General features: G+C 42.5%; 1 protein-coding gene across 1 annotated transcript; it reads right to left on the bottom strand.

Annotated features, from left to right (window-relative positions):
* Positions 1 to 7836: 7836 nt before the first annotated feature.
* On the bottom strand, positions 7837 to 24825 carry LOC147196769 (gap junction alpha-10 protein-like). The gene is made up of 2 exons (XM_086126906.1): positions 24612 to 24825; positions 7837 to 9342 (listed from the first exon to the last, which is right to left on the bottom strand). Exon 2 carries the CDS (start codon positions 9301 to 9303, stop codon positions 7837 to 7839), a length of 1467 nt encoding a protein of 488 aa, XP_085983032.1. The 5' UTR covers positions 9304 to 9342; positions 24612 to 24825.
* Between the last annotated feature and the right edge of the window lie 404 nt (positions 24826 to 25229).

Here is a 25229-nt window from a genome sequence, read left to right as displayed (position 1 = left end):
ATGTGACCCAGATGCAAGGGAAAGCAGAGTTGAAACAAGTTTTAATATGGCATGATTCCTTCTTGTGACTGGCTCCAAGTAGGTCATTTTCATTAGCTCTAAAATGACATTGCTCAATAGATAATGCGTTCCAATAATTTTTGCTTCTGGAATTTCAAATATGTTTATCAGAGTGGAAAAGTTCTCCCCGCCACCTCTCATGTTGTCTGTGCTACGCTGGCACTGCATTGCACACTGGTTTGCACCTGTCCTGCAGACGCATCCAACCATCGCAACTTGTCATAGGTTTGATAAATCCCATTGTGTGTGCCACATTCATCTATTTGCATATTCACTTCACGGAACATTTAAAAAGCGAATTCTGCGCACTTGCCATCTTTAGGTGCACCTGCTTCGTCGACCAACTTCCATCTCTGTTTTTCAAGCAATCAACATTGCAATTTTGCCTGTGTATTAAATGAGACCCCCCAACAGTCTTCTACTCATACTCTTAGTAACTCATCAAATGATGAAACTTTGTATAACTTTGCTTTGGGCACAATATCTCTCAATCTGGCTAATTTTTGTTGAGCTGTCAAGCTGTCATGTTATCAAAGGTCTGCATGCATTTGATGTGTTTACATTGGATGAAATGGTGAAATGAACTCTTATTATGCAGCACTCATATATATCCAGCTCCATTTGTTGTGTACCAAATGATGGATGTGTCTATTTCTTCATTTTCCTTTTTTGTCATACGTGTGCCATGACATAACTTAACAATAATCACCAAGTTGGAGCACTGCCAAGCACTTCCAAGAGGTCAACTTGGCACTGATACTGAACAAATGCAGAACAATGGCACTTAAAGCAAAGTCTTAATCCCAACAGTAGGACTCCACACCGGTTAAAGATCTTGCCTATCTGAATATTTCTACAATCCATCTCACAAATTATGCAAAAGTGTTCCTGGGGGTTTCATTCATTTAAAGTGTCTCACAAATGTGACTGCACTCCTCCTATTTATGTCAATGTTTCAACGCTGAAGAAATGACACCTTGTCACAATGAGTTGTACGGCTTGTAGGACAGTGTAAATTCTCTTCACAATAACTCAACGCACAGCTAAAAATGCCGCCTCGAAGTGAAAATGTCCAAATTTGACCAAATTAGCCATTTTACTCGCCCGGTGTCAGGAAACTTGTTGATGGATCACAAATAAACTGAAAGGGACGTCGATGTGCCCAAGTGCTCTCACTGCAAATGACAGCTAACAGCAGAGGGCGGTACAGGACAAAATGGCAGTGGCATGAGCTCGATGAAAATGGATGGATTATCGTGCTTCATTTCCTGTTCCATGATCATAATATTAATTTGGGGACTCGTCATATCTTATTGCAAAGTAAATTTGGTTCCTTGAGTTCCCTTTTCAACAACAGCAGTGGAACACGTGGCGGGAGAAGCCTTCAAAGACGCGCTCGCACACGGCATAATTGTTAAAGCAGCAACCGATGCTTGACTGATTTAAAGGTCAGAGACAATTCAAACCAATCATGATGCAATTTTGCGCGAAGGCAATTCCGCAAGCCAATCAGCAAAAGGCTGATGTGACGTCAGCTCCGCGGTGGAAGGTGCGTCCCTCCGTGGGTAGTGGAATTTAACACGCGAATATTCTCGCCGTGTTTGGATTGCGGGATGACCTACTGCACATGTCAAGCCAAGTCTCATTTCTTCAGTGTTGTCACATGAAAGGACATAATCAAATATTTACCAGAATGCACTCCATTTTATGAGACGCACTGTGGTTCATATGAAATATATGCACAGTCACATTTGCTTGCACACCTCAAATACAGTATCTGATATTTCCACTCACCGGATTATATTCAATCTGTAATTAGTTATTCTTTGCTTATTGAGCTGGAAATGACATAGGAAAGCAGAAAATGACTTTGAGGTGCATTATGTTAATTTTGGTTATGTTTTTACATATTCACAAGACATTTCAGATCCAAAATGATTCATTCCTTTTCTCACTTCAGGCCTATGAAATGTCGAGATACTTTATCGAATGGTCGGTATCGTCAACCTTGTTCGATAAGAGCAGAAATATAAGCATAAATGTAACCAGTGATGAAAATATCCACTCTTACTTTACATGTTCATGTCTACATCGCAACTTCTCGCAGTTTTTTTGACATTTTGTTTTCATTCTTAGCGAGAAGATACCAAGTCAACAAATGTACTCCACCTAAAATATTGCCCGTCTATCAATGGATTTAAGAAACATTGTTAAATCTCTTTCCCCTGAATGAAAACTCACAATTGCATACTTGGGAGATGGACAGTAGGGTTTTTTTTGTTTTTTAAAGACATGGCATACCCTGAAAATGCAAACGAAGACGAACTCTCTTTTCACAATTTTTAGTTTGTACCAATGCAATTTATGCATTCTGTGATTTTTTTTTCACAAAGAGCCATACTGAAAGAGTTTTCAACACAATCTGTATGACAGAAGCTTACGTTATCCAATCCGTGCATCAAAAATATTTATGGAGACACCATATTGATGTCAACGTGGGAGTCTTCATCCCAAATAGTGTATGTTGTGTAGTTCAAAGCTAAAAACAAACACAGCGGCACGTGATTGAGTTAGGGTCATACCAAATTCATCCGCTGTTGAAAAGTCGATTGTGAGGCACGTGGCAAGGCTGAGTGTTGCCGCAGTGCGCTTTGTCACTCGGACGGCGACGTAGAGGAGCGTGTTTAGTCCAGATTGAATGGTTGAATGGTTTCAGGGCGTAATCGCGGCAGTTGTAGATACTAACTAAAATGAAAGCATTCCGCTTCACACTGCATTTAGAATGAACTGTTCCCGAGTCCCCGCCGGTAAGACCGTGTAAAGCTCAATAAGGTTTACCATTTTGAAATTGTGGGTTGTTTTTCAAAGTAGATATGGATCAGCTTCATATCATAGTGTATCATTGACTTCCTAAATGTGAACTTTTATTTATTTGGGGTTTAAGTCCGGTGTAGGTCAGGGGTGCCCTACCTCGGTCCTGGAGGACCCCTATCCAGCCTGAAACACGCCCGACTCATCAGCAAGCTCTGAGGAGCCTGATGACCAATCCCGATCATTTGAATCAGGTGAGACATCGAAAAGCAGGCTGGATAGTTGGACACCCCTTTGTAGGTAAAATGACATAGATGGGGGGTAGGGGGGGTGTTATAGTTGACAATTTCATGTGATGACACATCTTTATTTACTAGTCACGTGTAAGTTGTAATATTTTTCTGAAGATGAGTGAGCATGTTTACAATTTTACTGTATTGCGTTTTTAGTTTTTTTTGTGTGTGAAGGTACTGCTACCGCATTATTAAGTCAAATAGAAAAGTGTTGTTTTTTTTTTGTTTTTGCTAACACTTAAGTTAGCTAAATGTTGATGAATTTGTAAAATAACAAATCTGACAAGTGCAGCTAAGGTTGAAGATGAGATTTCATGTCAGTTGCTTCATGATACTCATGAAATGCTTGGATGCCTGAGCTGAGGCCACCGGAAAAAGGGAACCTCTAACTATTGCCGTACATCTTCCCTCATGTAGATATGGAGAAAGCAATTGTTCAACAGACAATAAATAATCTAATCAGTCAATCCAAATGAAGCACTTGTGCTTCACTTGTAAATGCATTTTCTGCCTTGAAATTGCAATGAGAAGAGTTGGTGGTCCGTCCCCACCACGGACGGTAGAATAAGCGGTAGATATTGGATGAACACATTACCCTCAGTATCTATGTTGTTGTCGTTTTATTTACACAAGAAGGTTCAAGCTAAAACACCAGAATACCTTTATTTCATTTAGCCAATGTTGCTTCTCCATACAGACGACAATTGCGACGCTACTCCAAACCAATGTCGTCATAACTTGACTGAGCTCAAGAAAATGAACTCAAATTGCACTTGATAAAATATGAAAATGGAGAACCTAAAGTTGGCGCTTCTGAAATACTTAAGTTCACATTCTTGAACTCTCGTCAATATTTTTGCGCCCTGGAGATGCCATGGCTCGTTTCGATGTCTGCTTTGAGCCCATCTGTTTCCCGTTGATTATTAAGTCAAATTGTACTGTCGGGAAAGAGCAACTGCTGCCACAAAATTGGAAACAACATTGTGAGTCCTTCAACAAAACACTCGCAGGGCCCTCTCTGTGCATTCCTGTTCTCGTTGTGTTTCGATCAATGTTCGAGGGAGCTGGGCGCACCCAACGGCTTCTGTAATATTCTTAAATCAGCCTTGAAAAAAAAGGCTGAATTTGGATTGCTTTTAAAAGGGCAGTATTTCTTTCCTTTTTTTTTTTTTTTTTTACTGTGGTGTGCCATACCAATATTCATGTCATCCACAAAACAGGTTTGACTGGGAACGGCTCACACCTCTTGAATGCAGCTCCCACAAAAGTTGTGAACCCTTCAAATATTTGCTCTGTCTTTTGCCTTTCTCTTGGTGGTGACAAACCAGGGTGGAATAGAAACAAAGTACACCAATCGGGGTCCATTCCAGCAGATTCATTTATTTCTCGGATTGTGGCTTTGGGAATTTCTGAAAACCTCAGTTGAACTGACTTAACAAAACGTATCTACCTGGATAATTCAGCATACCTCTTTTTGTGGGTAAGAACTGTATGATAGACATGTAGTTTCTGTGGAGTTGTTTCTAACTTTTTACAATTCGAACATTATTGTATTTGTAGATTTTGGTGGTACATTTTACATGTTTTTTTTCTGACTACATACAACATGACTGTTATATGCAGATTCTGCGTTGTTGATTTCATTTTGTACCTCTGAATGTTCAAATGACACGTTTAGTTTAGAGATTTTTTGTTTGTTTGTTTATGAAAATGTGAAACCTGTCACGTTTATTTGATATGAAACCATGTTTTAAAGACGAAAAACTTTTTTGTCAAGGCAAATTTTTTTTGTTGAGAAATAAAACAAAAAAAGCATGATAATCATGGTGTCGTGTGTATTTTGATGCCTTTGCCATTTGAGAAGCCATTAGGAAGCATTTTTTTTAATAAGTTATGATGGATCGACTGTATGTTAATGCTTGGACAAAATTACAAAGGGCTTATAAGTAAGTCTCATTTAGAAAAAAAAAATAGTCCAGGCTACAGAAGCAGTCAAACATCCTTTTGTAAATATGCTTTAAAATCCACACTGTTTGTTCAACATAGAGAAAGACTCCAGAGAAAGAGAAAAAAAATACAATCCTGCTCCGTGCGCACATAGAAGCAGTTTAAGGTGCTTCTCATCCTAAATACCACATTTTATCAAATATGCAGACGCAGCGTCAACATGACTGACTCTTGTCCACTTGGAGACCCATGAAACTTGAGTTGTGCATCGTTGTTGATGGATGAATCCTTGATAACCAGTTTGTGATGGTGCTGAGGTGTTGAACACAATTCCTGCATGTTCACCCACTCTCTCTACTTCTTCATGATTGATGAAATATCCAGAAACACACTCTGTGGAAGAAAAGAGCACAGTTATTGGATAATACAGCTCTATAGACTCCCTGTAAAGCATGTAAACACTGTCTGCAAACCAAGATACATTTTTCAGATATCAAGCCACATTGAGTATTGAGTTTTATAATTAAGGGTGCACTGAAGTGGTGCGTGAGCTTTGCAAATTGAATGATGGTCTCCTGTTCAAATCTGTAACTGTGCTTTAGCCCACAAGAATAATGTAGCTCAGTCAGTCAGCATGACTGCAGTCAATGGACGACATGATCATCTATATACTGTCTATCCATCCATCATCTATCCATCCATCCATCCATCCATACATTTTCTGATCCGCTTATTCTCACAAGGGTCACCGGCCGTGCTGGAGCCTATCCCAGCTGTCTTCGGGCAGTAGGCAGGGTACACCCTGAACCGGTTGCCAGCCAATCGCAGGGCACACAGAGACAAACAACCATTCCTGCTCACACTCACACCTCGGGACAATTTAGAGTGTTCAACCAGCCTGCCATGCATATTTTTGGAATGTGGGAGGAAACCGGAGTACCCGGAGAAAACCCACACAGGCATGGGGAGAGCATGCAAACTCCACACAGGGAGGCCGGAGCTGGAATTGAACCCGATACCGCTGCACTATGAGGCCAACGCACGAACCAGTCGGTCACCAGGCTGCCAAATCTCTGTCTGTCTGTCTGTCTGTCTGTCTGTCTGTCTCTCTTTCTCTCACTTGCTTGCTCGCTTGTGCTCACTTTCGCTCTCTCTCTCTCTCTCTTTCTGTTTCTCTCTCACTCGCTTGCGCTCCTCCCTCTCTCTCTCGCTCTCCCTCTCTCTCTATCTTGCGCTATGCAAAAGGAGCACTGAGCCAAACTGAAAAGAAATAAACAAAAATGACGTTTAAATTGTAATTTCATGATGAGAATGTTTCATGGTAAAAAATCCCCATTTCACAAGAAGGAAGTTGGATATTGTGGGGATGTAAAGTGAATGTTTTGGGATCCAGTCCTAATATTATGAGAGATTTTTTTTTTTACAAGTGGAAGTGAAGAAAGGACATTCGAGCTGCTCTTTGTCTCATTGGATGAGCAATGGGAAGGATCTTGTCAGATTATGCATCGGCATTTTCACATTAAACAGTGAGAACGTTGGTCAAAATTTTGAATCTTGAGTGAGTGGAATTCCAGTGAATGCGCGATATACAAATTTAAATTGTAGTGGTTTTCTTTATTTATTTATTTTCTGCATTTGCATATGTGATATGAGAGTAATCCAAAAGTAATTACAAGTAATCATATTACATTACTTTAATATTATGGTACTTGGATTTGTCATGATTCTGTTTGTGACCAACAGGTAGTACCATAGGGTTCTCCCTGCAGTTACACACCCGTTGGTCATTATGTAATTAGTGCTTTAAAGGACTCCCAGCCCGACCACTCATTGTCGGGTCATTGTTGCTGTTTGCAACTCTCATGTTTGTTTGATTGTCCTGTTTGTTTCTGTCATGGTTCTGTTCTAGTTTTTTGAGCTTCAGTCATGGTTTTGTTGGATACTTTGGATTCGTTTTGTTGTTAGGACTTTGTTTAGGATTCAATTTTCTGTGTTTTATCAATACACTTCTTCAAATACACCCTGCTGCTCCCTCCTGCCTGCTTTTTGGGGTCCACCACCACCTTGCTACGTGACAGGATTAGGTTACAAATGACTTTTTTTTTTTAACAGGTAACTCGTAACGGTATCAGAATCCATTTGAAAAGTAACCCTCCCAAACCTGAATTCATCACCATTTTTATGCACCCTTGCACAATACTGGAGACCAATTGTTTTGGGGAACAAATCTCAGAATTCACTTGAATTGAATTGAATACAACTTTATTGCCAAATGTGCTGTACGTATGTGTAACATACAGCACAGATGAAATTTCTTCCCTTTCAACACAAAACATAAAACCTCAGAGGATATTTTAATCATCTTTTTAACTTTTCACCTCAAAAATATTTTTTACGAAAACTTTGTTCCTGAAACAAATTTAATGTTATACTGTTGTTTTTGCTTGTCAGCATTTCCTGAATCCTCCAACGACCGCTTCAGGGCGAGCTGTCTGGCGCCCCGGCCCCAAACAATGCCATTTCTTTTTCAGTAAACCACTCATTTAAATCAATTAATCTAGCCTCACGTATCTTCAAATGAAATATGTTTCTCATGCTCGATCCTTGATTTACAACTTTTGATCTCAGAGTAGTTCCCATTTTCCCGTTTACAGACGGCTTCATAAATTTCGATCATCTACATGACACTGATTGAAACTCTAAATAACACACTTGGCATTCAGATTCAAATATTTGAGTTCAACATGCGATACGTGTGGTCTGTGTTACTTGCCATTGACATTCTTCGCCCCCCGGGAGGCGGCATCATGAGCATGTCGCCCTGCAGTGAGCCCAGTTCATCTGATTCTTCTGAGGAATGTAAGGAGGAACTCGTGGAACGACTGACTGATGACAAGCTTTCAGATGGTGGTCTGAACATGAAGCTGGTTTTTCTAGGTTTGGGTAGAAGGACCTCACTCCCTACTGAGTCTCTGCGGTCATCCTCCAGGTTAGTCATAGAAGACGGCCGTCTAGCGCTACTACACAGAAAAGCCTCGAAATGGCTGGCATCACTGAGTTCTCTCTGATGGGTATCTTTGCCAGGGCTTAATGCGCTTCCCTCTGCTGCGGACACCACCGTGTCCAAGCCATGGTGGTTTTCCACTATTGTTGTAGGTACCTCTGGACCTTGATGAGTTTGGGAAATGACATAGTTGTGAGTCGATTGTATTCTGGGTTGGGGGCAGATGTAGTTGGTCTGGATGTGCCCCAGATGAGCCAAGCTGTCATTCCTCGGAGCCCCGTGGCTCGTTTTGAGCCCGGGGTAATGAGGAGGTATTACGTCTTCTTCTGGTATTACATTGAAGGTCTGTGTCAAAGGTCCATTGTAAGGTGACGCATTGCTCATCACACAATGATGTGACAGTGATACCTTCCTCCTGGACTTGAAAATTAAACTGTCATCTTCCATGTATCTCTCTCCAGAGAGGGCCGTTTTGATTTTCCTGATGCCAAGGTGGGATATTTCCAGAATGTTGAGAGAAAGCGAGACACCAGCAATGGCTATCATGAAAACCATGAAAATGGTCTTCTCGGTGGGCCTCGAGATGTAACAGTCCACACTGTTGGGGCAAGGCATCCGTTCACATTTATACAGCGGGTCAAGTTGGACACCGTATAGAATGTATTGCCCAAGTATGAAGAACACCTCCACCACAGAGCGTACAAGGATATGAATGATGTAGGTTCTCAAGAGGGATCCTCGAAGAGGTGCCTTTTTTACTTTTCGCTGTTCATCCAGCTTCCTCAGCTCCCTCTCTTTCCGTTTATGTTCATCCAGTGGCAATTCTGCTTCATCCATCTCCTCCTTCAGCTGTATCCGTTTCCTATGGCGCTCCTTCTCTAGTGCTCGGATGCAGTAAAGGGCATGGCCCATGTAAACCAGTGAGGGTGCAGAGACGAAGATGACCTGCAAGACCCAGAAGCGAATAAGCGAGATGGGGAAGGCACGATCATAGCAGACTGCCTTGCAACCTGGTTGGTCAGTGTTGCAGACAAATTCAGACTGCTCATCATCCCATACATCCTCAGCAGCTGCCCCCAGGATCAGCATGCGGAAAATGAAGAGAATGGTGAGCCAGATCTTGCCCACGATTGTTGAATGAATGTGGACCTCCTCCAGGATGCTGCCCAGTAGGTTCCAGTCACCCATCGTAAGGTCCTCACCACTTTATTGCCACATGTCTTTGAGCTGAAGAGACAAGGGATAGAGATCTTGATCAGCCTTTTTACATGCAGTGATCCCTAACTTACCGCGGTTAATGGGAAATGATCCTTCTACAGGTTCACTTACGGAAACCTTGTTACGACTTTTACTTCCTCTAGATCACATATGTAAAAGTGCCGGCCCGCGGGCCGGATCTGGGAGAATGTTTTCAGTGGCCCCTGGGATGATATTGATTTATTATTAGAACCGTCCCGCGGACCGCAGCAAGCCAGGAGCCCGCAGATCTTTTACACGCACCAATACTACATTTCCCACAATGCAACGGTGACGCGCCAAGCAGTGGCCGCTTCATTTCAATATTAGTGCAGCAGTCGTTAGCTTAGCAGTGACATTAGCTTGCAGATACCCATCAAAAATGGCAAAACGGAAGGTGGACACTGAGAACCGGGGGTTTCAAACAAGGTGGGAGTCTGAGTCAAGTCAAGTCAAGTCAAGTCAACTGTATTTATAGAGCACTTTCAAACAGCCATCGCTGCATACAAAGTGCTGTACATGGAGCAATTTAACATATACAATAAACAGTAAAACAAATCGGTAATAAAGACGGTAGAAAGCACCAAACAGTAAAACCAAGAACAAATCTAAGTCATGCTGAGTCGAATGCCAAAGAATACAAGTGAGTTTTGAGGAGGGTTTTGAAGATGGGCAGCGAGGAGGATTGTTCATGTAAATGTTCATGGACGTAGCTGGAAAACATGCGTGTCTTCTGTGCGGAGAAAGTGTGGCGGTATTGAAAGAGTGTAATCTGAGACGACATCATGAAACGAAACACGCGAACAAAAACAAGAATATGGACATGGAGGGGGGAAGGGGATTTCATTAAAAACTGTATACTTAAAGTTTGTGACAAAGTTTGCCCCGAAAAAAAGCAACTCTTTTTAAACGTGAGCATGAGAAGAAACACAATTGCCGAGCGAGTAGAGCAGTTGTCCATTTATCTAAAAGAGCAGCTTGTGAAAAACAGAAAATATGTCATCGCATATTCCTTGGCTGTGGATGAGAACACTGAAGTTTCCGACGTTGCCCAGTTGTCAATTTTCATCCGCAGAGTGGACTCCAGCCTCAGCGTTACAGGAGTTTTGGGCTTTACATCCTATGCATGAAAAAGATACGGCAGTGGGTGCTGCGCAGTTTGCCCGTTTCCTCCCCGACACAGTGGCCCAGCTGCACATCCAGGCTGATCAAACGTTGTCGAAAGTTTGGCAGCACATACCTGTGTGAACAACTACTTTCTTTGATGAAGCTGAACAAAAACATCACACAGAAGTCGACTTACTGCTGAACACCTTCACTCAATTTTGAGGATTTGCTCAGCTCAGAGCCTGACCCCAAATATTGATGAACTTGTAGAAAAGATAAGACACCACCGAGTATCAGCCTCGGCCTCAAAGAAGTGAATATTACTGTGCAATCACATATTAAGAGTTTTTACTCACTTCAAGTTTAAAAATTAAAGTATAATATTGGCTTTCACTGTATGTTACTTCTCCTTGAAGTGTTGTTTTTGGTGAATAAATGTTTGCACTTTATTTTATTATATTTAAATCCAATTATGTTTTAAAAATATTTTATTCGAGTAAATGATCGAAAATTGCTATTACTTGTTTTTCTTGTAAGTAAATTTAGCCTACTTTTGCTAAAAAGAGAAAATATGGGCTCTTGATGGTGCCTTGAATAATGCCAGCTTCTTTCATTCATGTTATGGGTATTTTTATACAAAGGAAATTTGTTTTTTGTGCCTGTTGAAAATTAAAGTTTACTGACAGAGCCATAAGAAAATGTTGCTTTATTTATCTGATCATATTGGAATGTATTTGTTAGGTTTTCAGTCAATTAACTGTGGTTCAAAAAACTATATGTGGTCATTTTTCAATTTTTCAATGAACATTCGATCAGTCCGGCCCTCAGCTTGCAGCAAAATTTTTTATCTGGCCCTCCGTCCATTTGACTTTGATACCCCTGCTCTAGATAGTCAAGTTTGATTGTCTTCTCGGCGCGCCGATAAGTGAAGAACCGCAAAAGAATTTTTGTGTAATTGTATGTGGGTACCAGCATGTTTAAAATCTGTAAATAGTATTTATACTTAATATATTTCAGACAAAGACTACAGCAGTACACATATTTACTTCAATCATTAATTATAAAACTTTATACAGTAATGAACATTCATCAGCATTGCCTTCTGAGAGGCAAGAGACTTGTGTTGGTGGTGGTGTAGAAGGTGGCTCTCACTTTACGCTCTGATGGTGTAGCCCCCGTTAGCCTCCAGCGAACGCCTGGCCAGCTTTCCCCGCAGCCGATGTGTTTATCATAAGACAATTAATCGGTATTGATGAGGAGGAGGCGAAGAGAGACGTGCTCCTGATTTGAAGCCCAATCACCCACATCTCTCTCTCTCTTTCGCTGTCTCTTTCTCGCTCGCTCTATCTCTCACCCCCCAACACACACACACACACACACACACACACACACACACACACACACACACACACACACACACACACACCAGAGAGAGAGGGAGGCGAACAATCAGAGAATCAACAGCGTGATGAGACACAGGGGAAGGTGCTGGGTGGGGCTGCGAAGATGCGCAGCCAATCAGCTCGCGGGATAAATCCACTCGTGCTGTCATTGGCCAACATCGCGCCGAGAACCAATCATGCGTACAGGCATGTACAAAACCTGTGAGTCATTCGACATTTTTTTTTTCTGAATACAGTACTCTGAAAAATAGTACTGTATTCAGAAAAAAAAAAAGAACGACTATTATTATTGTCGGCGTGAGAAACCGAGAGAGCTCCTCTCTCGGTTTCTCACGCCGACAGTAATAATAGTCGTTCTTTGCAGAGGATAAATAAGATATCTCCCTAAGTATTGTTATCTGTCTAAATGTGGTGCTTCACATGTTTGTTGCTTAAAGGTTAGCAAGACTGCCACATCGATGCTTATTGTTAGCCCATGGGCCTATTGAGTTTCCCTTTGTATGTTAGCATTCAAGGTCGAGTTTGCAGTTTCCAAAAAAGAGAACTTATTTGTCGTGTATCTTCCTGACTACCAGTAGTTCAAATTTGTCCTCTGTAGAGGACATTTGTGAACCTAAATATCTCCCACTCAGTGCCTCCAATCGCATTAACTCCTTTTGTTACTCTAAAGAGGACATTCAGTGCTTTCCAATAATACCAAATTTGTAGAGGTTAGAAAAAGTAAGAAAATGGCTTCCCTCAGTGCAAGCACTTTTTATGGGAAGAGGAAAAGTAATACTTTTTATCAAACACATTTTGTCTTGCAATGCTGTTGGCATTTTAATTATAAGACTCTTATGAACACGTTAAAGTGTTGTTTGAGTTGTTTTAAGTGTATTTGAGCCTGTTTAAAAAATGTAGTTGGATTTCAAAAATTTCTTTTGCAGTAGTCCAATTACTTCACATAGATTGGGGAATTTCAAAATAAATGTGATTGGACAACATTTTTTTCCCTGGTAGTCAGGAGGGTATGTTAAAACTGGCTGTATGACTTAACAAGAGAAGGCAATTAAAATGATTATTTGAAAAACAAAAACAAAAACAATGCCTTCTGGCCCCATCGTATGCCTCTTGTTTTAAAAGTTGTCTCAGAGTGACAAAACTGGACAAAAAGGATCGTCTGTCAATCATTTGTACCTCCGCACCATGGGCACGCAGCCTCTTGAGGACGCACAACAGCATCTCGCAAAAGGAAGTTTCTTAGACGGATTATTTTGCAACAAAAGTTACAAGGAAGGACTTGGACACTCTCTTGTTGTGTGAAGAGATTTGAGTCGCCTGCTACCATACAGGGTACGTATCTCAAGTGTGCCTTCACAAGTCAAAGACAAAAATTGTCAAATCAATGGCTTGGATCTCGAAAAACGCAGAGGTATCTCAAGACACAACCTTTGTCTTCATCGAAACAGATCAAACCAATGGAGCTCAAAGTGTTTTACATGAGTCCAAATCAACCTCTCCCGCCACCTGCCCACAAGAACTCAGACAAATCACCCCTTTTAATTCCAGATATTCACAACCAGGGCTGATACACAGTGTGTTTGTTTCTTTGTTTTCAGCAGATACATTTTCCTTCTCCAATTTAGCAGGTGAAACTCAATCGGGTTTCACTCCAGAAATTGACTTTGTCACTTTAAACAAACTGCACTTCTTGTGCCTGATTATCTCATTTGGTGTTTTGACAGTGAGTTTTGGTTTCTGATCATCTTGCATGAATGAATACTCCCCCAATCCGTCACAAAAGCATGACAATATGATAAACCATGACAACACTTGCGTTATGTTTCACAGTTTGTCTTAAATTTGTCATCATAACCACCCTTCTCCCTCCACCAGTGGTTTGAAATTGGACGAAACTTTACACCTGCTGGAAAAAGGTCTAAGCTATGGCGCAGGTGGTCTAACGCAGTGGTCCCCAACCTCCGGGCAGCGGACCGGCACCGGTCCATGGGTTATTTGGTACCGGGCTGCACAGAAAGAATAAATAACTTACATTACTACCATTTTATTCATTTCGCAATCTGAAAGATTTTTTATTTAGAAAAATTACCAGATTCTCTGTTACATTCGTTTACGGTATGTCACTCTTGACGCAGGTCTAGGTGTGCTTGTTGGTCACGTGATTGGTTACCGCTAAAATGAAACCCAGGAGCAAGCAAAATGAGTAAAAAACAAAAGTCTTTGGGAAGGGGAAAAGGCCCAGCCAGGAGTCAGAAGAGGAACCTTCGACTTTTAAGAAAAAAGTCACATTTAATACACAGTCTCAGGACTCCTACTTAAAGTAAAGATTTATCTCAACAGAAGAGTCCCACGTACCAAGCCCACTCTGTATAATATGCGGCGATGGTGTGTCATATTTTTCATGCACTTTGTATTTGTGGTGCATCTTATTTTGAAGGCACGTTTAAATGTTACCATACTGACCAGCGGGTGTTGCGGCCAGACAGGACGTCATGATTTGTGTTTATTATTATGTTTCGAAAATACCAGTTTTCACGCAGGTCATATCATATTATTTTGCTGTATTTATCAGCCATACCTTAAAGGCTGGTCCCGGAAAATATTGTCTGATATCAAACCGGACCGGTGGGGCAAAAAAGGTTGGGGACCGCTGGTTGAACGCATCCATCCATCCATCCATTTTCTAATCCGCTTATCCTCACAAGGGTCGTGGGGCATGCTGGAGTCTTTCCCAGCTGTCTTCGGGCAGTAGGCGAGGTACACCCTGCCAGCCAATCGCAGGGCACTCATAGACAAACAACCATTTGTGCTCACAGTCACACCTCGGGACAATATAGAGCGGGGTGTCAAACTCATTTTTGTCGCAGGCCACATTGTAGTTACGGTTTCCCTCAGAGGGCCATCATGACTGTGAATTTTGTAAAACCGTGTCAATGTTTAAACACCTCCACATATTACATATTCAGTGTACAACAAATTGGTGGATAACTCGTTTTGAAATCAGAAGTCAAGAACAATGGTTTGTTCAGCTATTGCTTATGTTAATGTTAAAAGTACGTAATGAGATAATGCTTGTATCTCTATGTTATGATGGATGGATTGGATGACAATTTGAAAATTTTGGTTCAGACTTGAGCAAGCATCATGAAAAAGTTGACATGCTTGATTTGCTCTCGCGGGCCACACAACATGATAAGGCCAAATCTGGCCCGCTGTGATTTAAAGAAGGTCTCAAACTCGCGGCTCGCGGGCCAATTGCGGCCCAGACGCTAGTTTGAGGCCCCTGCCTTGATATAAAAGCTTAATGTTACTGCGGCCTGCGTGAGTTTAATATGGATGCAGCATGTGTTCACACTACCTCCTAAATAATTACGTCTGTCTAATTCGAAGGCCGATAGCTTCGGAGCACCCCGACGATCGTGGCAATGTCTCCCGCACCAGCTTGAATACACGTGTAAACCACGGATGTGAACAACCTTACACCAATCGTGAACTGTGCTGTGCTCGATGTCATATGCAGGCGCAGGACCCTGATCTGATCTGGTACCAGCGGAAATTATGTCCTTTGATTTGCTTATTTATTTATTTAGATATTTTTTATTTATTTATTTTCCCATTATGTTATGGGTAGAAAAATAAAAATTAAGATATTTGAGAACAGTGCAATGTTTTATCTGAGCTTTTCTTGTGGAAAACCGGAACCAAAGCACTGAAAATGTCTATTTTTTTCTCTTTTTCATAAATGCATTTTTTGGGGAAAATCTGATGCAGCCCAGCCTCACTCAGACCTTTGCTCCAGCGGCCTCCAGGTGAATTAAGTTTGAGACCCCTGATTTAGAGTGTTCCATTACCCTGTCACGCATGTTTTTGGAATTTTGGAGAAAACCCACGCAGGCCAGCCGAGAAAATGCAAACTCCACACAGGAAGGCCGGAGCCGGAATCAAAAAATGCACCTCTGCACTGTGAGGCTGACATTCTAACTAGCTGACCACCGTATCACCCTGGTCTAATGCAATTTTTGTGAATTTGATTGATTTTATTTTTTCAATTATCCCTTGTATAGTGTCATGATTCTGTTGGTGAACAACAGGTGGCACTGTAGGGCTCTCCCTGCAGCTGCACACCTGTCGTGAGGTAATTAGCTGTTTAAAAGGACTCCTGGCAGGACCACTCAGTGTTGGGTCAATTTTTTTGCTTCTGTCATGTTAGTTACTGTCACTGTTTCTGTTGGTTTGTGTTTATCACTTTGTTTTTTGCTTATGCCATGGTTTTATTTGCTACTTTGGATTTGTTTTGTTTTCCAGACTTTGTGTGTTCTGGATTTCGTTTCCTTAGTATTGTAATACAATTTGCCAAGTATACCCTGCTCCACCCTCTTGCTTGCTTTTTGGGGTCCACCACCACCTCGCAACGTGACAGAATGACTCGACCAGCTGGACCCCGCAGGTACAAAGGACTGATTCCAATTCCACCATGTGCATAGCGGAGCACGTCTGCGGCCGACACCCTTTTCCCCTCCAGGCAGCGCTGGTCGTGCAGCTGTCCCATGTGCCCCCTTCAGGCAGCGCTGGTGATGCGGCTGTCCCATGTTTTCATCTCGTCAAGTCACGTCTACGGGAGGCCGAGCCCCATCCGCGACCACGTTAAGCCGAGCCTCGTCACTAGTGATGGGACGAAATGGGTCGAGGCTCCGAAGCTTGTGTCGAGTAATGGGAGGGGCGTTTCCACGAAGCTTGTATCGAGGCGCGCTTCATTTCGGCAAAACCCGGAAATTATGACGTGAGAAGCCTCACCGGCCGGCTGAATCTCTTGAGCGCTTTGTGAGTGGTCCGACGCATTGCAAACACAGTTCAGACTACGGTATAAATAGGTTGCAAAACGCAATGGCGATCGCTTGTTATCTCACATTTTGTGGATTTCGGGCTCCTGTACTTGTTACACCTGTGCGCAACAGTGCAACTAGTGCAATCTTTTTCAAGCCTTGTCCGTTGCTTGCGATTGAACCTGCGTGAAAAAGGCGATCCTCCCCTGTATCGGAACATTTTGATTTTATTGCTTCCAATAAGGTGAGGGAGAAAAACTACTACATTTATATTAATAAATGTGACAATGCAGCTTTTCGCTTGTTCTTTTGTCTAACTGTTGTTATTTCACAGGTGAAGTGTCTGTTGTGTGCAAGGGAACTTGTATACAACAAGAACACCTAATCTACAGTATGTTGAGGCATTAGAGAGCCTTGCATGAGAGCAAGAAGAGCCATGAAACCTACCCAAATTTATATAAACTGGCACTCGAATTTCTCTGCAACCCAGCTTCATCTGTACCTTGTGCAAGAATATTTTCTAAAGCTGGTGAAATATTGTCCAAAAAAGGAAACCGTTTAAAGCCTGCCACTGTGGGAAAGCTATTATTTCGAAATAAAAATGAAAAACAAATTATCCTTAGCACTTGTTGCATTTTGTTCACATACTAAATTACGAACACAAGCACATTCAAATCTTTGTCTTAGGCAAATAGCCATTGAATTCTTAACACTGTTGACCTATTGGGCTTCTGGACCACTTGATGGCGCCATAGAGTATAATGCACCCTGAAGCTTTGCTACATGTGCAAACTTCATTTGGCCATCACTACACACCGGTGACTTCGACCACAGAGATAGGAGAGCCCACCTCAGAGTCCCCAGACTCTGCTTCCTACAAGGAAGGCGTCCTGGTGGAGTTGAGGAGGTCTTCGAAGTACTCCGCCCACCGGCTCACAACGTCCCGAGTCGAGGTCAACAGCGCCCCATTCCCACTGTACACAGTGTGTGTGGTGCACTGTTTCCCCCTCCTGAGACGTCGGATGGTGGACCAGAATTTCCTCGAAGCCTTTCGGAAGTTGGCTTCCATGGCCTCACCGAATTCTTTCCACACCCGGGTTTTTGCCTCGGTGACCACCGAAGCTGCGTTCCACTGAGCCAGTCGATACCTGTCACCCCATAAAGGCCCGATAGGTCTCCTTCTTCAGCTTGACGGCATCCCTTACTGCTGGTGTCCACCAGCGAGTACGGGGGTTGCCGCCACGACAGGCACCAACCACCTTACGGCCACAACTCAGATTGGCCCCCTCAACAATAGAGGCACCGAAGATGGTCCACTCGGACTCAATGTCCCCCGCCTCCCCCGGAACATGGGAAAAGCTCTGTCGGAGGTGGGAGTTGAAACTCCTTCTCACAGGGGATTCAGCCAGACGCTCCCAACAAACCCTCACAATACGGTCTGCCAGGACGGACCGGCATCTTCCCCCACCATCGGAGCCTTCTCACCTCCAGGTGGTGATCAGTTGACAGCTCCGCCCCTCTCTTCACTCGAGTGTCCAAAACATGCGGCCGCAAATCCGATGATACAACCACAAAGCCAATCATCGAACTGCGGCAGTGGGTGTCCTGGTGCCAAGTGCACCTTATGTTTGAACAAGGTGTTTATTATGGACAATCCATGACGAGCACAGAAGTCCAATAACAAAACACCACTTGAGTTCTGATCGGGGGGGCTGTTCCTCCCAATCACGCCCCTCCAAGTCTCACTGTCGTTGCCCACGTGAGCATTGAAGTCCCCCAGCAGAACAAGGGAGTACCCAGCAGGAGTACTCTCCAGCACACCCTCCAAGGACTCCAAAAAGGGTGGGTACGCTGAACTGCTGTTGAGTGCGTATGCACAAACAACAGTCAGGACCCGTCCCCCCCACCCGAAGGCGGAGGGAGGCAACCCTCTCGTCTACCGGTGTGAACCCCAATGTACAGGCGCCGAGCCGGGGGGCAATGAGTATGCCCACACCTGCTCTGTGCCTCTCACCGTGGGCAACTCCAGAGTGGAATAGAGTCCAACCCCTCTCGAAAGAACTGGTACCAGAAGTGTGTGGAGGTAAGTCCGACTATATCCAGTCGGAACTTCTCTACCTCGCACACCAGCTCGGGCTCCTTCCCTGCAAGAGAGGTGACATTCCATGTCCCTAGAGCTAGCTTCTGCAGCCGAGGATCGGCCCGCCAGGGTCCCCGCCTTTGGCTGCCGCCCAGCTCACACTGCACCCAACCCCTATGGCCCCTCCCATGGGTGGTGAGCCCATGAGAAGGGGGACCCACGTTGCCTGTTCGGGCTGAGCCCGGTCAGGCCCCATGGGTGCAGGCCACCCCCAGGCCTGGCTCCAGAGGGGGGCCCCGGTGACCCACGTCCAGGCAATTGAAACTGGGTTCCATTTATTTTGTTCATCATAAGGGGTTTTATGAGCCGTGCTTTGTCTGGTCCCTCACCTAGGACCTGTTTGCCATGGGTGACCCTGCCAGGGGCATAAAGCCCCAGGCAACTTAGCTCCTAGGATCATTGGGACACACAAACCCCTCCACCACGGTAAGGTGACGGCTCACGGAGGGGTTATTTTTATTTCAAAATAAAAATGAATAACAAATTATCCTTAGCACTTGTATTTTGTTCACATACTAAATTACTAACACAAGCCCATTCATATCTTTGTCTTACGCAAATAGCCATTGAATTATTAACACTGTTGACCTGTTGGGCTTCTGGACCACTTGATGGCGCCATAGAGTATAATGCATGAAGCTTTGCTACATGTGCAAACCAATTGGCTGCAAAGCTTCATTGCTTCATGGGGCTTCATTTGGCCATCATTACTCGTCACGTGTCTGTTTGAACTGAGTCACATTCACGTTCACGATGAGCCGTGCCACGTCCACGCCCAGGTCAGGCCGAGCCCCCATTCACGTCCGGCTGTCCCATGTTCCCCGTCACGTTGAGCTCCGTCCACGTCAGGCCAAGCCCAGCCAAAGGGTTACCGTCGCTTTTTGTTCCTGTTCCCCGGCGAGGTAAGCCTTTGGACGACTTTGGGACGTCTGAGATCCGTCCCTTGAGGGAGGGGTACTGTCATGATTCATTTTGTGACCAACAGGTGGCACTGTAGGGCTCTCCCTGCAGCTGCACACCTGTTGGGTGTTATGAAATAATTGCTTTAAAAGGACTCCCAGCCCGACCACTCAGGGTCGGGTCTTTGTTTGTTTCTTTGCTGCTGTCATGTTTGTTCTGGTCATGTTTCGGTTATTTAGTTTCTGCTTCAGTCATGGTTTTGTTTGATACTTTGGATTCGTTTTCTTTTCAGGACTTTGTTTTGGATTTAGTTTTCTGTGTTTTTATCGATACAACTCGTCAAGTTCACCCTGCTCCTCCCGCCTGCCTGCTTTTTGGGGTCCACCACCACCTCGCGACGTGACAGATAGTCCCCCAACTTAAGGATATCAGCAAAGACACCTCAGCAAATCGCTCAGCAACTTGCTTGCTTGCTTGTTCTAATATTGTTGCTGCCAGTGTTAAATTATATTTTGAAGTTGTTCCAACTTAAATGACTGTTTTAGCCGCAAAAAACACAAGTTGTGTGATTCACTTAAAACCTGTTGCATAAATAAGTGAAAGCATTGTTGTGGATTTTTTTTCTCTCCAGTTAAAGCAGCTGCCACTTCAAGCTAAGTTTCAACATTTAATTCACCGATTATTTCAAGTACCACTTGAGTGCCGATTTTCAAACTCAAGGAAGGCACGCTTGATCACCACTAAAACAATTGTCTACTTCATGTTTCTTGCAAACTAACATGTTTTCACGCATTTTTCCCAAATCCATGATTATTAAGGTGAACAATAGTTGTATACTTCGTGTTTGAGTGCCACAATTTTACATAACTCCTGATCTCAAATTCAACTAAATGTTAACGATATACCATGTGTGTAACAATCACTTTGGGAGGCAATTGTGGATGTAAAATGATTTGGTGAGGATAAATTACATTTTTTTCTGAGTCTTCAGGACCCAAGGAGGAAAACCATAACTATGATGTGGCCCACAAAAAAAATGGAGTCTGACACCCCTGCCCGAGAAGGGAGCCAGCACCATTTCATTCTTTGCAGTAGGCTTGTTCATGCATAATTTTCCTCAATAATAAAACACCAGATTAACACATTAAGAACAAATAAAATGTTTGGGGGGGTGTGCCACCTTAAAAAAAAAGTGTATAAATTTAGTATGACATTATCATGAATATCATAAACGGGAAAAGTTAAGAGGAAGAGTCTGGCTTTTAAAATATGCATAGCGACCACCTTGAGGTTTTTTAAAGTTTTTTTTTTTTTTTTTAATAGGATTCCTTGAAAAAGTTTGACACTGACTGAGATAGCAAACGATTGAGAGCGCGCCAGCCAGCGTGAGTGTGAGCCAGTCACACGGACAAGCAAGCGTGAGCGAGCCAGCGAGCCTTCACTGTTGGAACACCAGCAGCGGTTGACCCATTGGGTTCAGCACAAGCAGCTAAAACCACCAGTTGAAAAACTACCAAGCCGAACAGCGAACCTGGCATTCGCGGCAGCGGCACTCGTCAACAGTGGCAGTATTGCCAGATGTAGCGGCAATCCCACTGGTCAGCAACTAGCATACAAGGACAGAACAAGGATGCTACAGAGAACAAAAAGACTCAGAAATCTACATTAATGAAGACTTTACAGATGCCGTGTGTCAAAAAAGAAAAGAAAATGAAAAGCTGTACGTGAAAGAGGGGAAATGCCTACTTGCGGCATGACAAACTTGTAGTCTAGCCCCGCACAAGTACACCAACACAACAGGCTCGAGTTCAACACCATCAAGCAGCATGCTGATAACTGTTCATCACCTGACTAAAAAGCTCTCAGACTCCAGTGAAATAGTAAATGCATACACCAAACATATGGACTTCTAAACCTTTGATTATGCTGACCACAAGACATTCGACCCGAGAACAACCTGGACCCAGACAATCATTTCTTCAATAATAATCACAGTATGAAAAATGCATTTTCACCTATACACTTAAACAGTACACGCCTCTCTAAGAAACACAAACATCAAACAATACTTGACTAAATTCAATAAATGTAAAATCCTTGTCATTTCAGAAACTTGGCTTGACAATGAAAAAACAAGTGAAATGAAATTGAAAGGATATGTAATGTGCGCAACAAATAGGGAAAACAGAAAGGGTGGGGGGGTTGCAATATATGTAGACAATCAAGATTGACAAACACAATAGGAAACCTCATGGAGTGTCTAACTATTAAAATACATATTAAAAAGGCATCAAATGTCATCATAAGTTGCATCTATAGGACACCCGGATCATGCCTTGACACATTCAATAAAAAAACAAACAGATATGTGAAGTGACTCTCACGATTTAAAAAGAAAAAGAAAGAAAACGAAAAATTTGTGGTGACTAACATTTGTTCAACCTAAAAAAAAAAAAAGACTATGAATACTGTGTACAGCAAGAGTCTTTTCCCAGTCATCTTGAAACGTAGTAGAATGACAGTTGATACAGCCACATTAATAGATCACATATTTATCAAGAAGATTGACCATAAAATGGAAAATGGACTTCTCATTACTGATATAAGTGACTATCTGCCTGTCTTTGCAGTTTTCATAATTATTTTTAAAGAAAAACAAAGTTAACAGCTCACGTATCAGAAATAAGACTAAGAACCCAACACTCCATCGCAGCTTTCAAGCTAGATCTCGAAAAACAAAACTGGTCCGAGGTCTACTCAAACGAAGACCCAAATATTGCGTATGATGCATTTCAGTCTCCTATAATCTTTTCATATGATAAACATTTTCCATGAACTAAAGTCACCAGGAAGTATCAAGTCCTAAATAAGCCATGGATAACGAAAGGTATAGAGAATGCAGGTAAAAGAAACATTTTTATAAAATTGAGAACTAAAGGCGCTGAAATAAAGTATAAGACCTATAAAAATAAATTAGTAAATATTACAAGAACAAGCAAGAGACATCAATATCATGCATTATTACAGCAGAATAAAAGCAATGTGCACAAATATGGAAAATACAAAATCACATCATCAAAAAAAATGTTCCAAAAAAGTAGACTACCCAGAATATGTTATTAAAGATAAAAAATATGATTTTTGATAAAACTGCAGAAATAGCGCATGAATTTAATGAGTATTTTGTCAATATGGGTTCTAACCTAACAAAAGAAATTCCTGAGCCAATTAACACGTTTGAAATGGATAGATTAGATACATGGGGAAAAAAACTCTTTCATCATGTTCCTTTCTGCTGTAAATCATAGAGAAGTACTAAACACTGTAAAAACATTAAAAAAATAAAAAGGTTGATTGATTGATTTAATATTGACATGACATCAGTAAAACATTATAGAACATGAAGTGCGACCTTTCACATACATATGCAATTTGCCACTTCATCCTCACGAGGGTCGCGGGGGGTACCGGAGCCTATCCCAGCTGTCTTCGAGCAGTAGGCAGGGGACACCCTGAACCGGTTGCCAGCCTATCCCAGGGCACACATTCAAACAATTACTCACACCCAGGGGCAATTTAGAGTGTTCAATTAGCCGCCATGCATGTTTTTGGAATCTGGGAGGAAACCGGAATATCCGGAGAAAACCCACGCACGCAGAGAGAGCCGGGAGCCGGGATCGAACTCACGACCTCTGCACTGCGAGGTCGACACGCTAACCGCTGGGCCACCGGACCACCTAACAGCTAAATTCATTCCTATTTATAAATGTGGAGAGAGACATCTGTTCACGAATTACAGACCAATAGTACTTCTCCCACAGTTCTCGAACATGTTAGAAAAAATGGTTTCATTCAGGCTTGATAACTTCGTTCAGAAACATATGCTTTTAAGTCAAAATCAATACGGCTTCAGAGAAAAACGGACCACCTCAATGGCAATAATGTAATTTGTGGAAGCAATAGCCACTAGAATAGACAATAAAGAATTACTGTTGGTATTTTTCTAGATCTAAAAATAGCTTTTGATACTGTCGATCATAGTATATTATTGAATAAATTAGAGACAAGGCATGAGAGGTGGAGCATCTAAATGGATAAAAAGTTATTTCGATAACAGATATCAGTATGTGCAGTGCAACTACTTAAAATGAAATCAATTGAAGATCACTAATGGGGTTCCTCAAGGGTCTGCGCGAGGCCCAAAACTACTCATATTATATATAAATGATATCTGTTGTGTCTCAAAACAATTTAAATGTGTCTTATTTGCTGATGACACAATAGTCTACTGCTCTGGAGGAAATCAGAAACAGCTTCAGACGACTGTGGAAAAATTAATTAAATGTATTTTTAAAAACTGGTTGCAAATAAATAAATTATGACTAAACTTAAGAAAAAAAAATCTAAGTTAATTGTTTTTGGCACTAGACCAATCAAATACCTATTTAAAATTCTGGTAAACTCAATTGAAATTGAAAGAGTGTATGAAAATCTTGGATTCGAAATTGATTGTTTTGATTTAGTCTTTGAGCCTGGAAAAATGCTACATTCAATGAGAAATTAAAATATGAAATGCACGGTTGTGTCGCTGATGGTCCACCCGCCTGACTTGTGAGCGGGCAGCGTGGGATCGGTTCCCACTCGGTAACGGTGTGGATGTGGGTGTGAGTGATTGTTCGTTTCTAGATGTGCCCTGCAACTGACTGGCGACCAGTTCAGGGTGTAGTCTGCCTTTTGCCCTAAATCAGCTGGGATAGACTCCAGCACCGCAACCCTGTTCAGCTTAAGCAGTGTTGAAAATGGATAGATGAGCACCGGTAAAATTATGTTTTTCTCCGTGATTTATCAGTAAACAACCGTAACCAGTCACTGTTCAATAGTACTTACAAATCTATGGGATCCCTTTTTGCCTCTTGCTGTACGTCATGATGATCATTTCAAAATTCAAGGAATCCACTGCATCTGTATGGCTACCCCATGGAGGTCAAATTTTGTTGATGTCAAGTTATAATCCACAATATTTTGCTCCTTGCTCCTTGCTCACCATGTGTGTAGGTGTGAGTCTGTGTGTGTGCGCGCGTGTGTGCGCGTATATGTGTGTTTGTGATGGCAGAGTGCAGGCTGGCAGTGCTCTTCCGTGTTGCTGGGTTTACAGGATGTGTGCATTGATTGCATCTCGATGGGACAATGTGCCCCCCCCCCAACCCCACCCCCATCTCACACGCCAGCAGTGCCAACTCCAACCAGCGCCATCAATATCCCCCTCTCTGACAAAGAGCTGTGAGTGTTTATGGCTCATCTTTCACATGCAGTAGAATCCTCGTCTAATGGCTGGGACGTTTGGAAATGAGATCGTGCATCATGATGATGTTCTTCTTATTTGTCATACAACCAGTGAGAGTCCTGATTTTATTTGCATGTTTTGATTTCTTTGTAGAAATTGAGACAAAGTAGCCACAATGACCCTTTTGAATCGTGAGTAATCGATCATGAAAAAAAGACCAA

The sequence above is a fragment of the Hippocampus guttulatus genome, chromosome 13 (assembly GCF_054856545.1).
Source record: "Hippocampus guttulatus isolate MCC_2025c chromosome 13, RoL_Hgut_1.0, whole genome shotgun sequence".
Classification (NCBI taxonomy): domain Eukaryota; kingdom Metazoa; phylum Chordata; class Actinopteri; order Syngnathiformes; family Syngnathidae; genus Hippocampus; species Hippocampus guttulatus.
The sequence above is the reverse complement of the archived record's forward strand: the minus strand, read 5'-3'. Positions and strand labels throughout refer to the sequence as shown.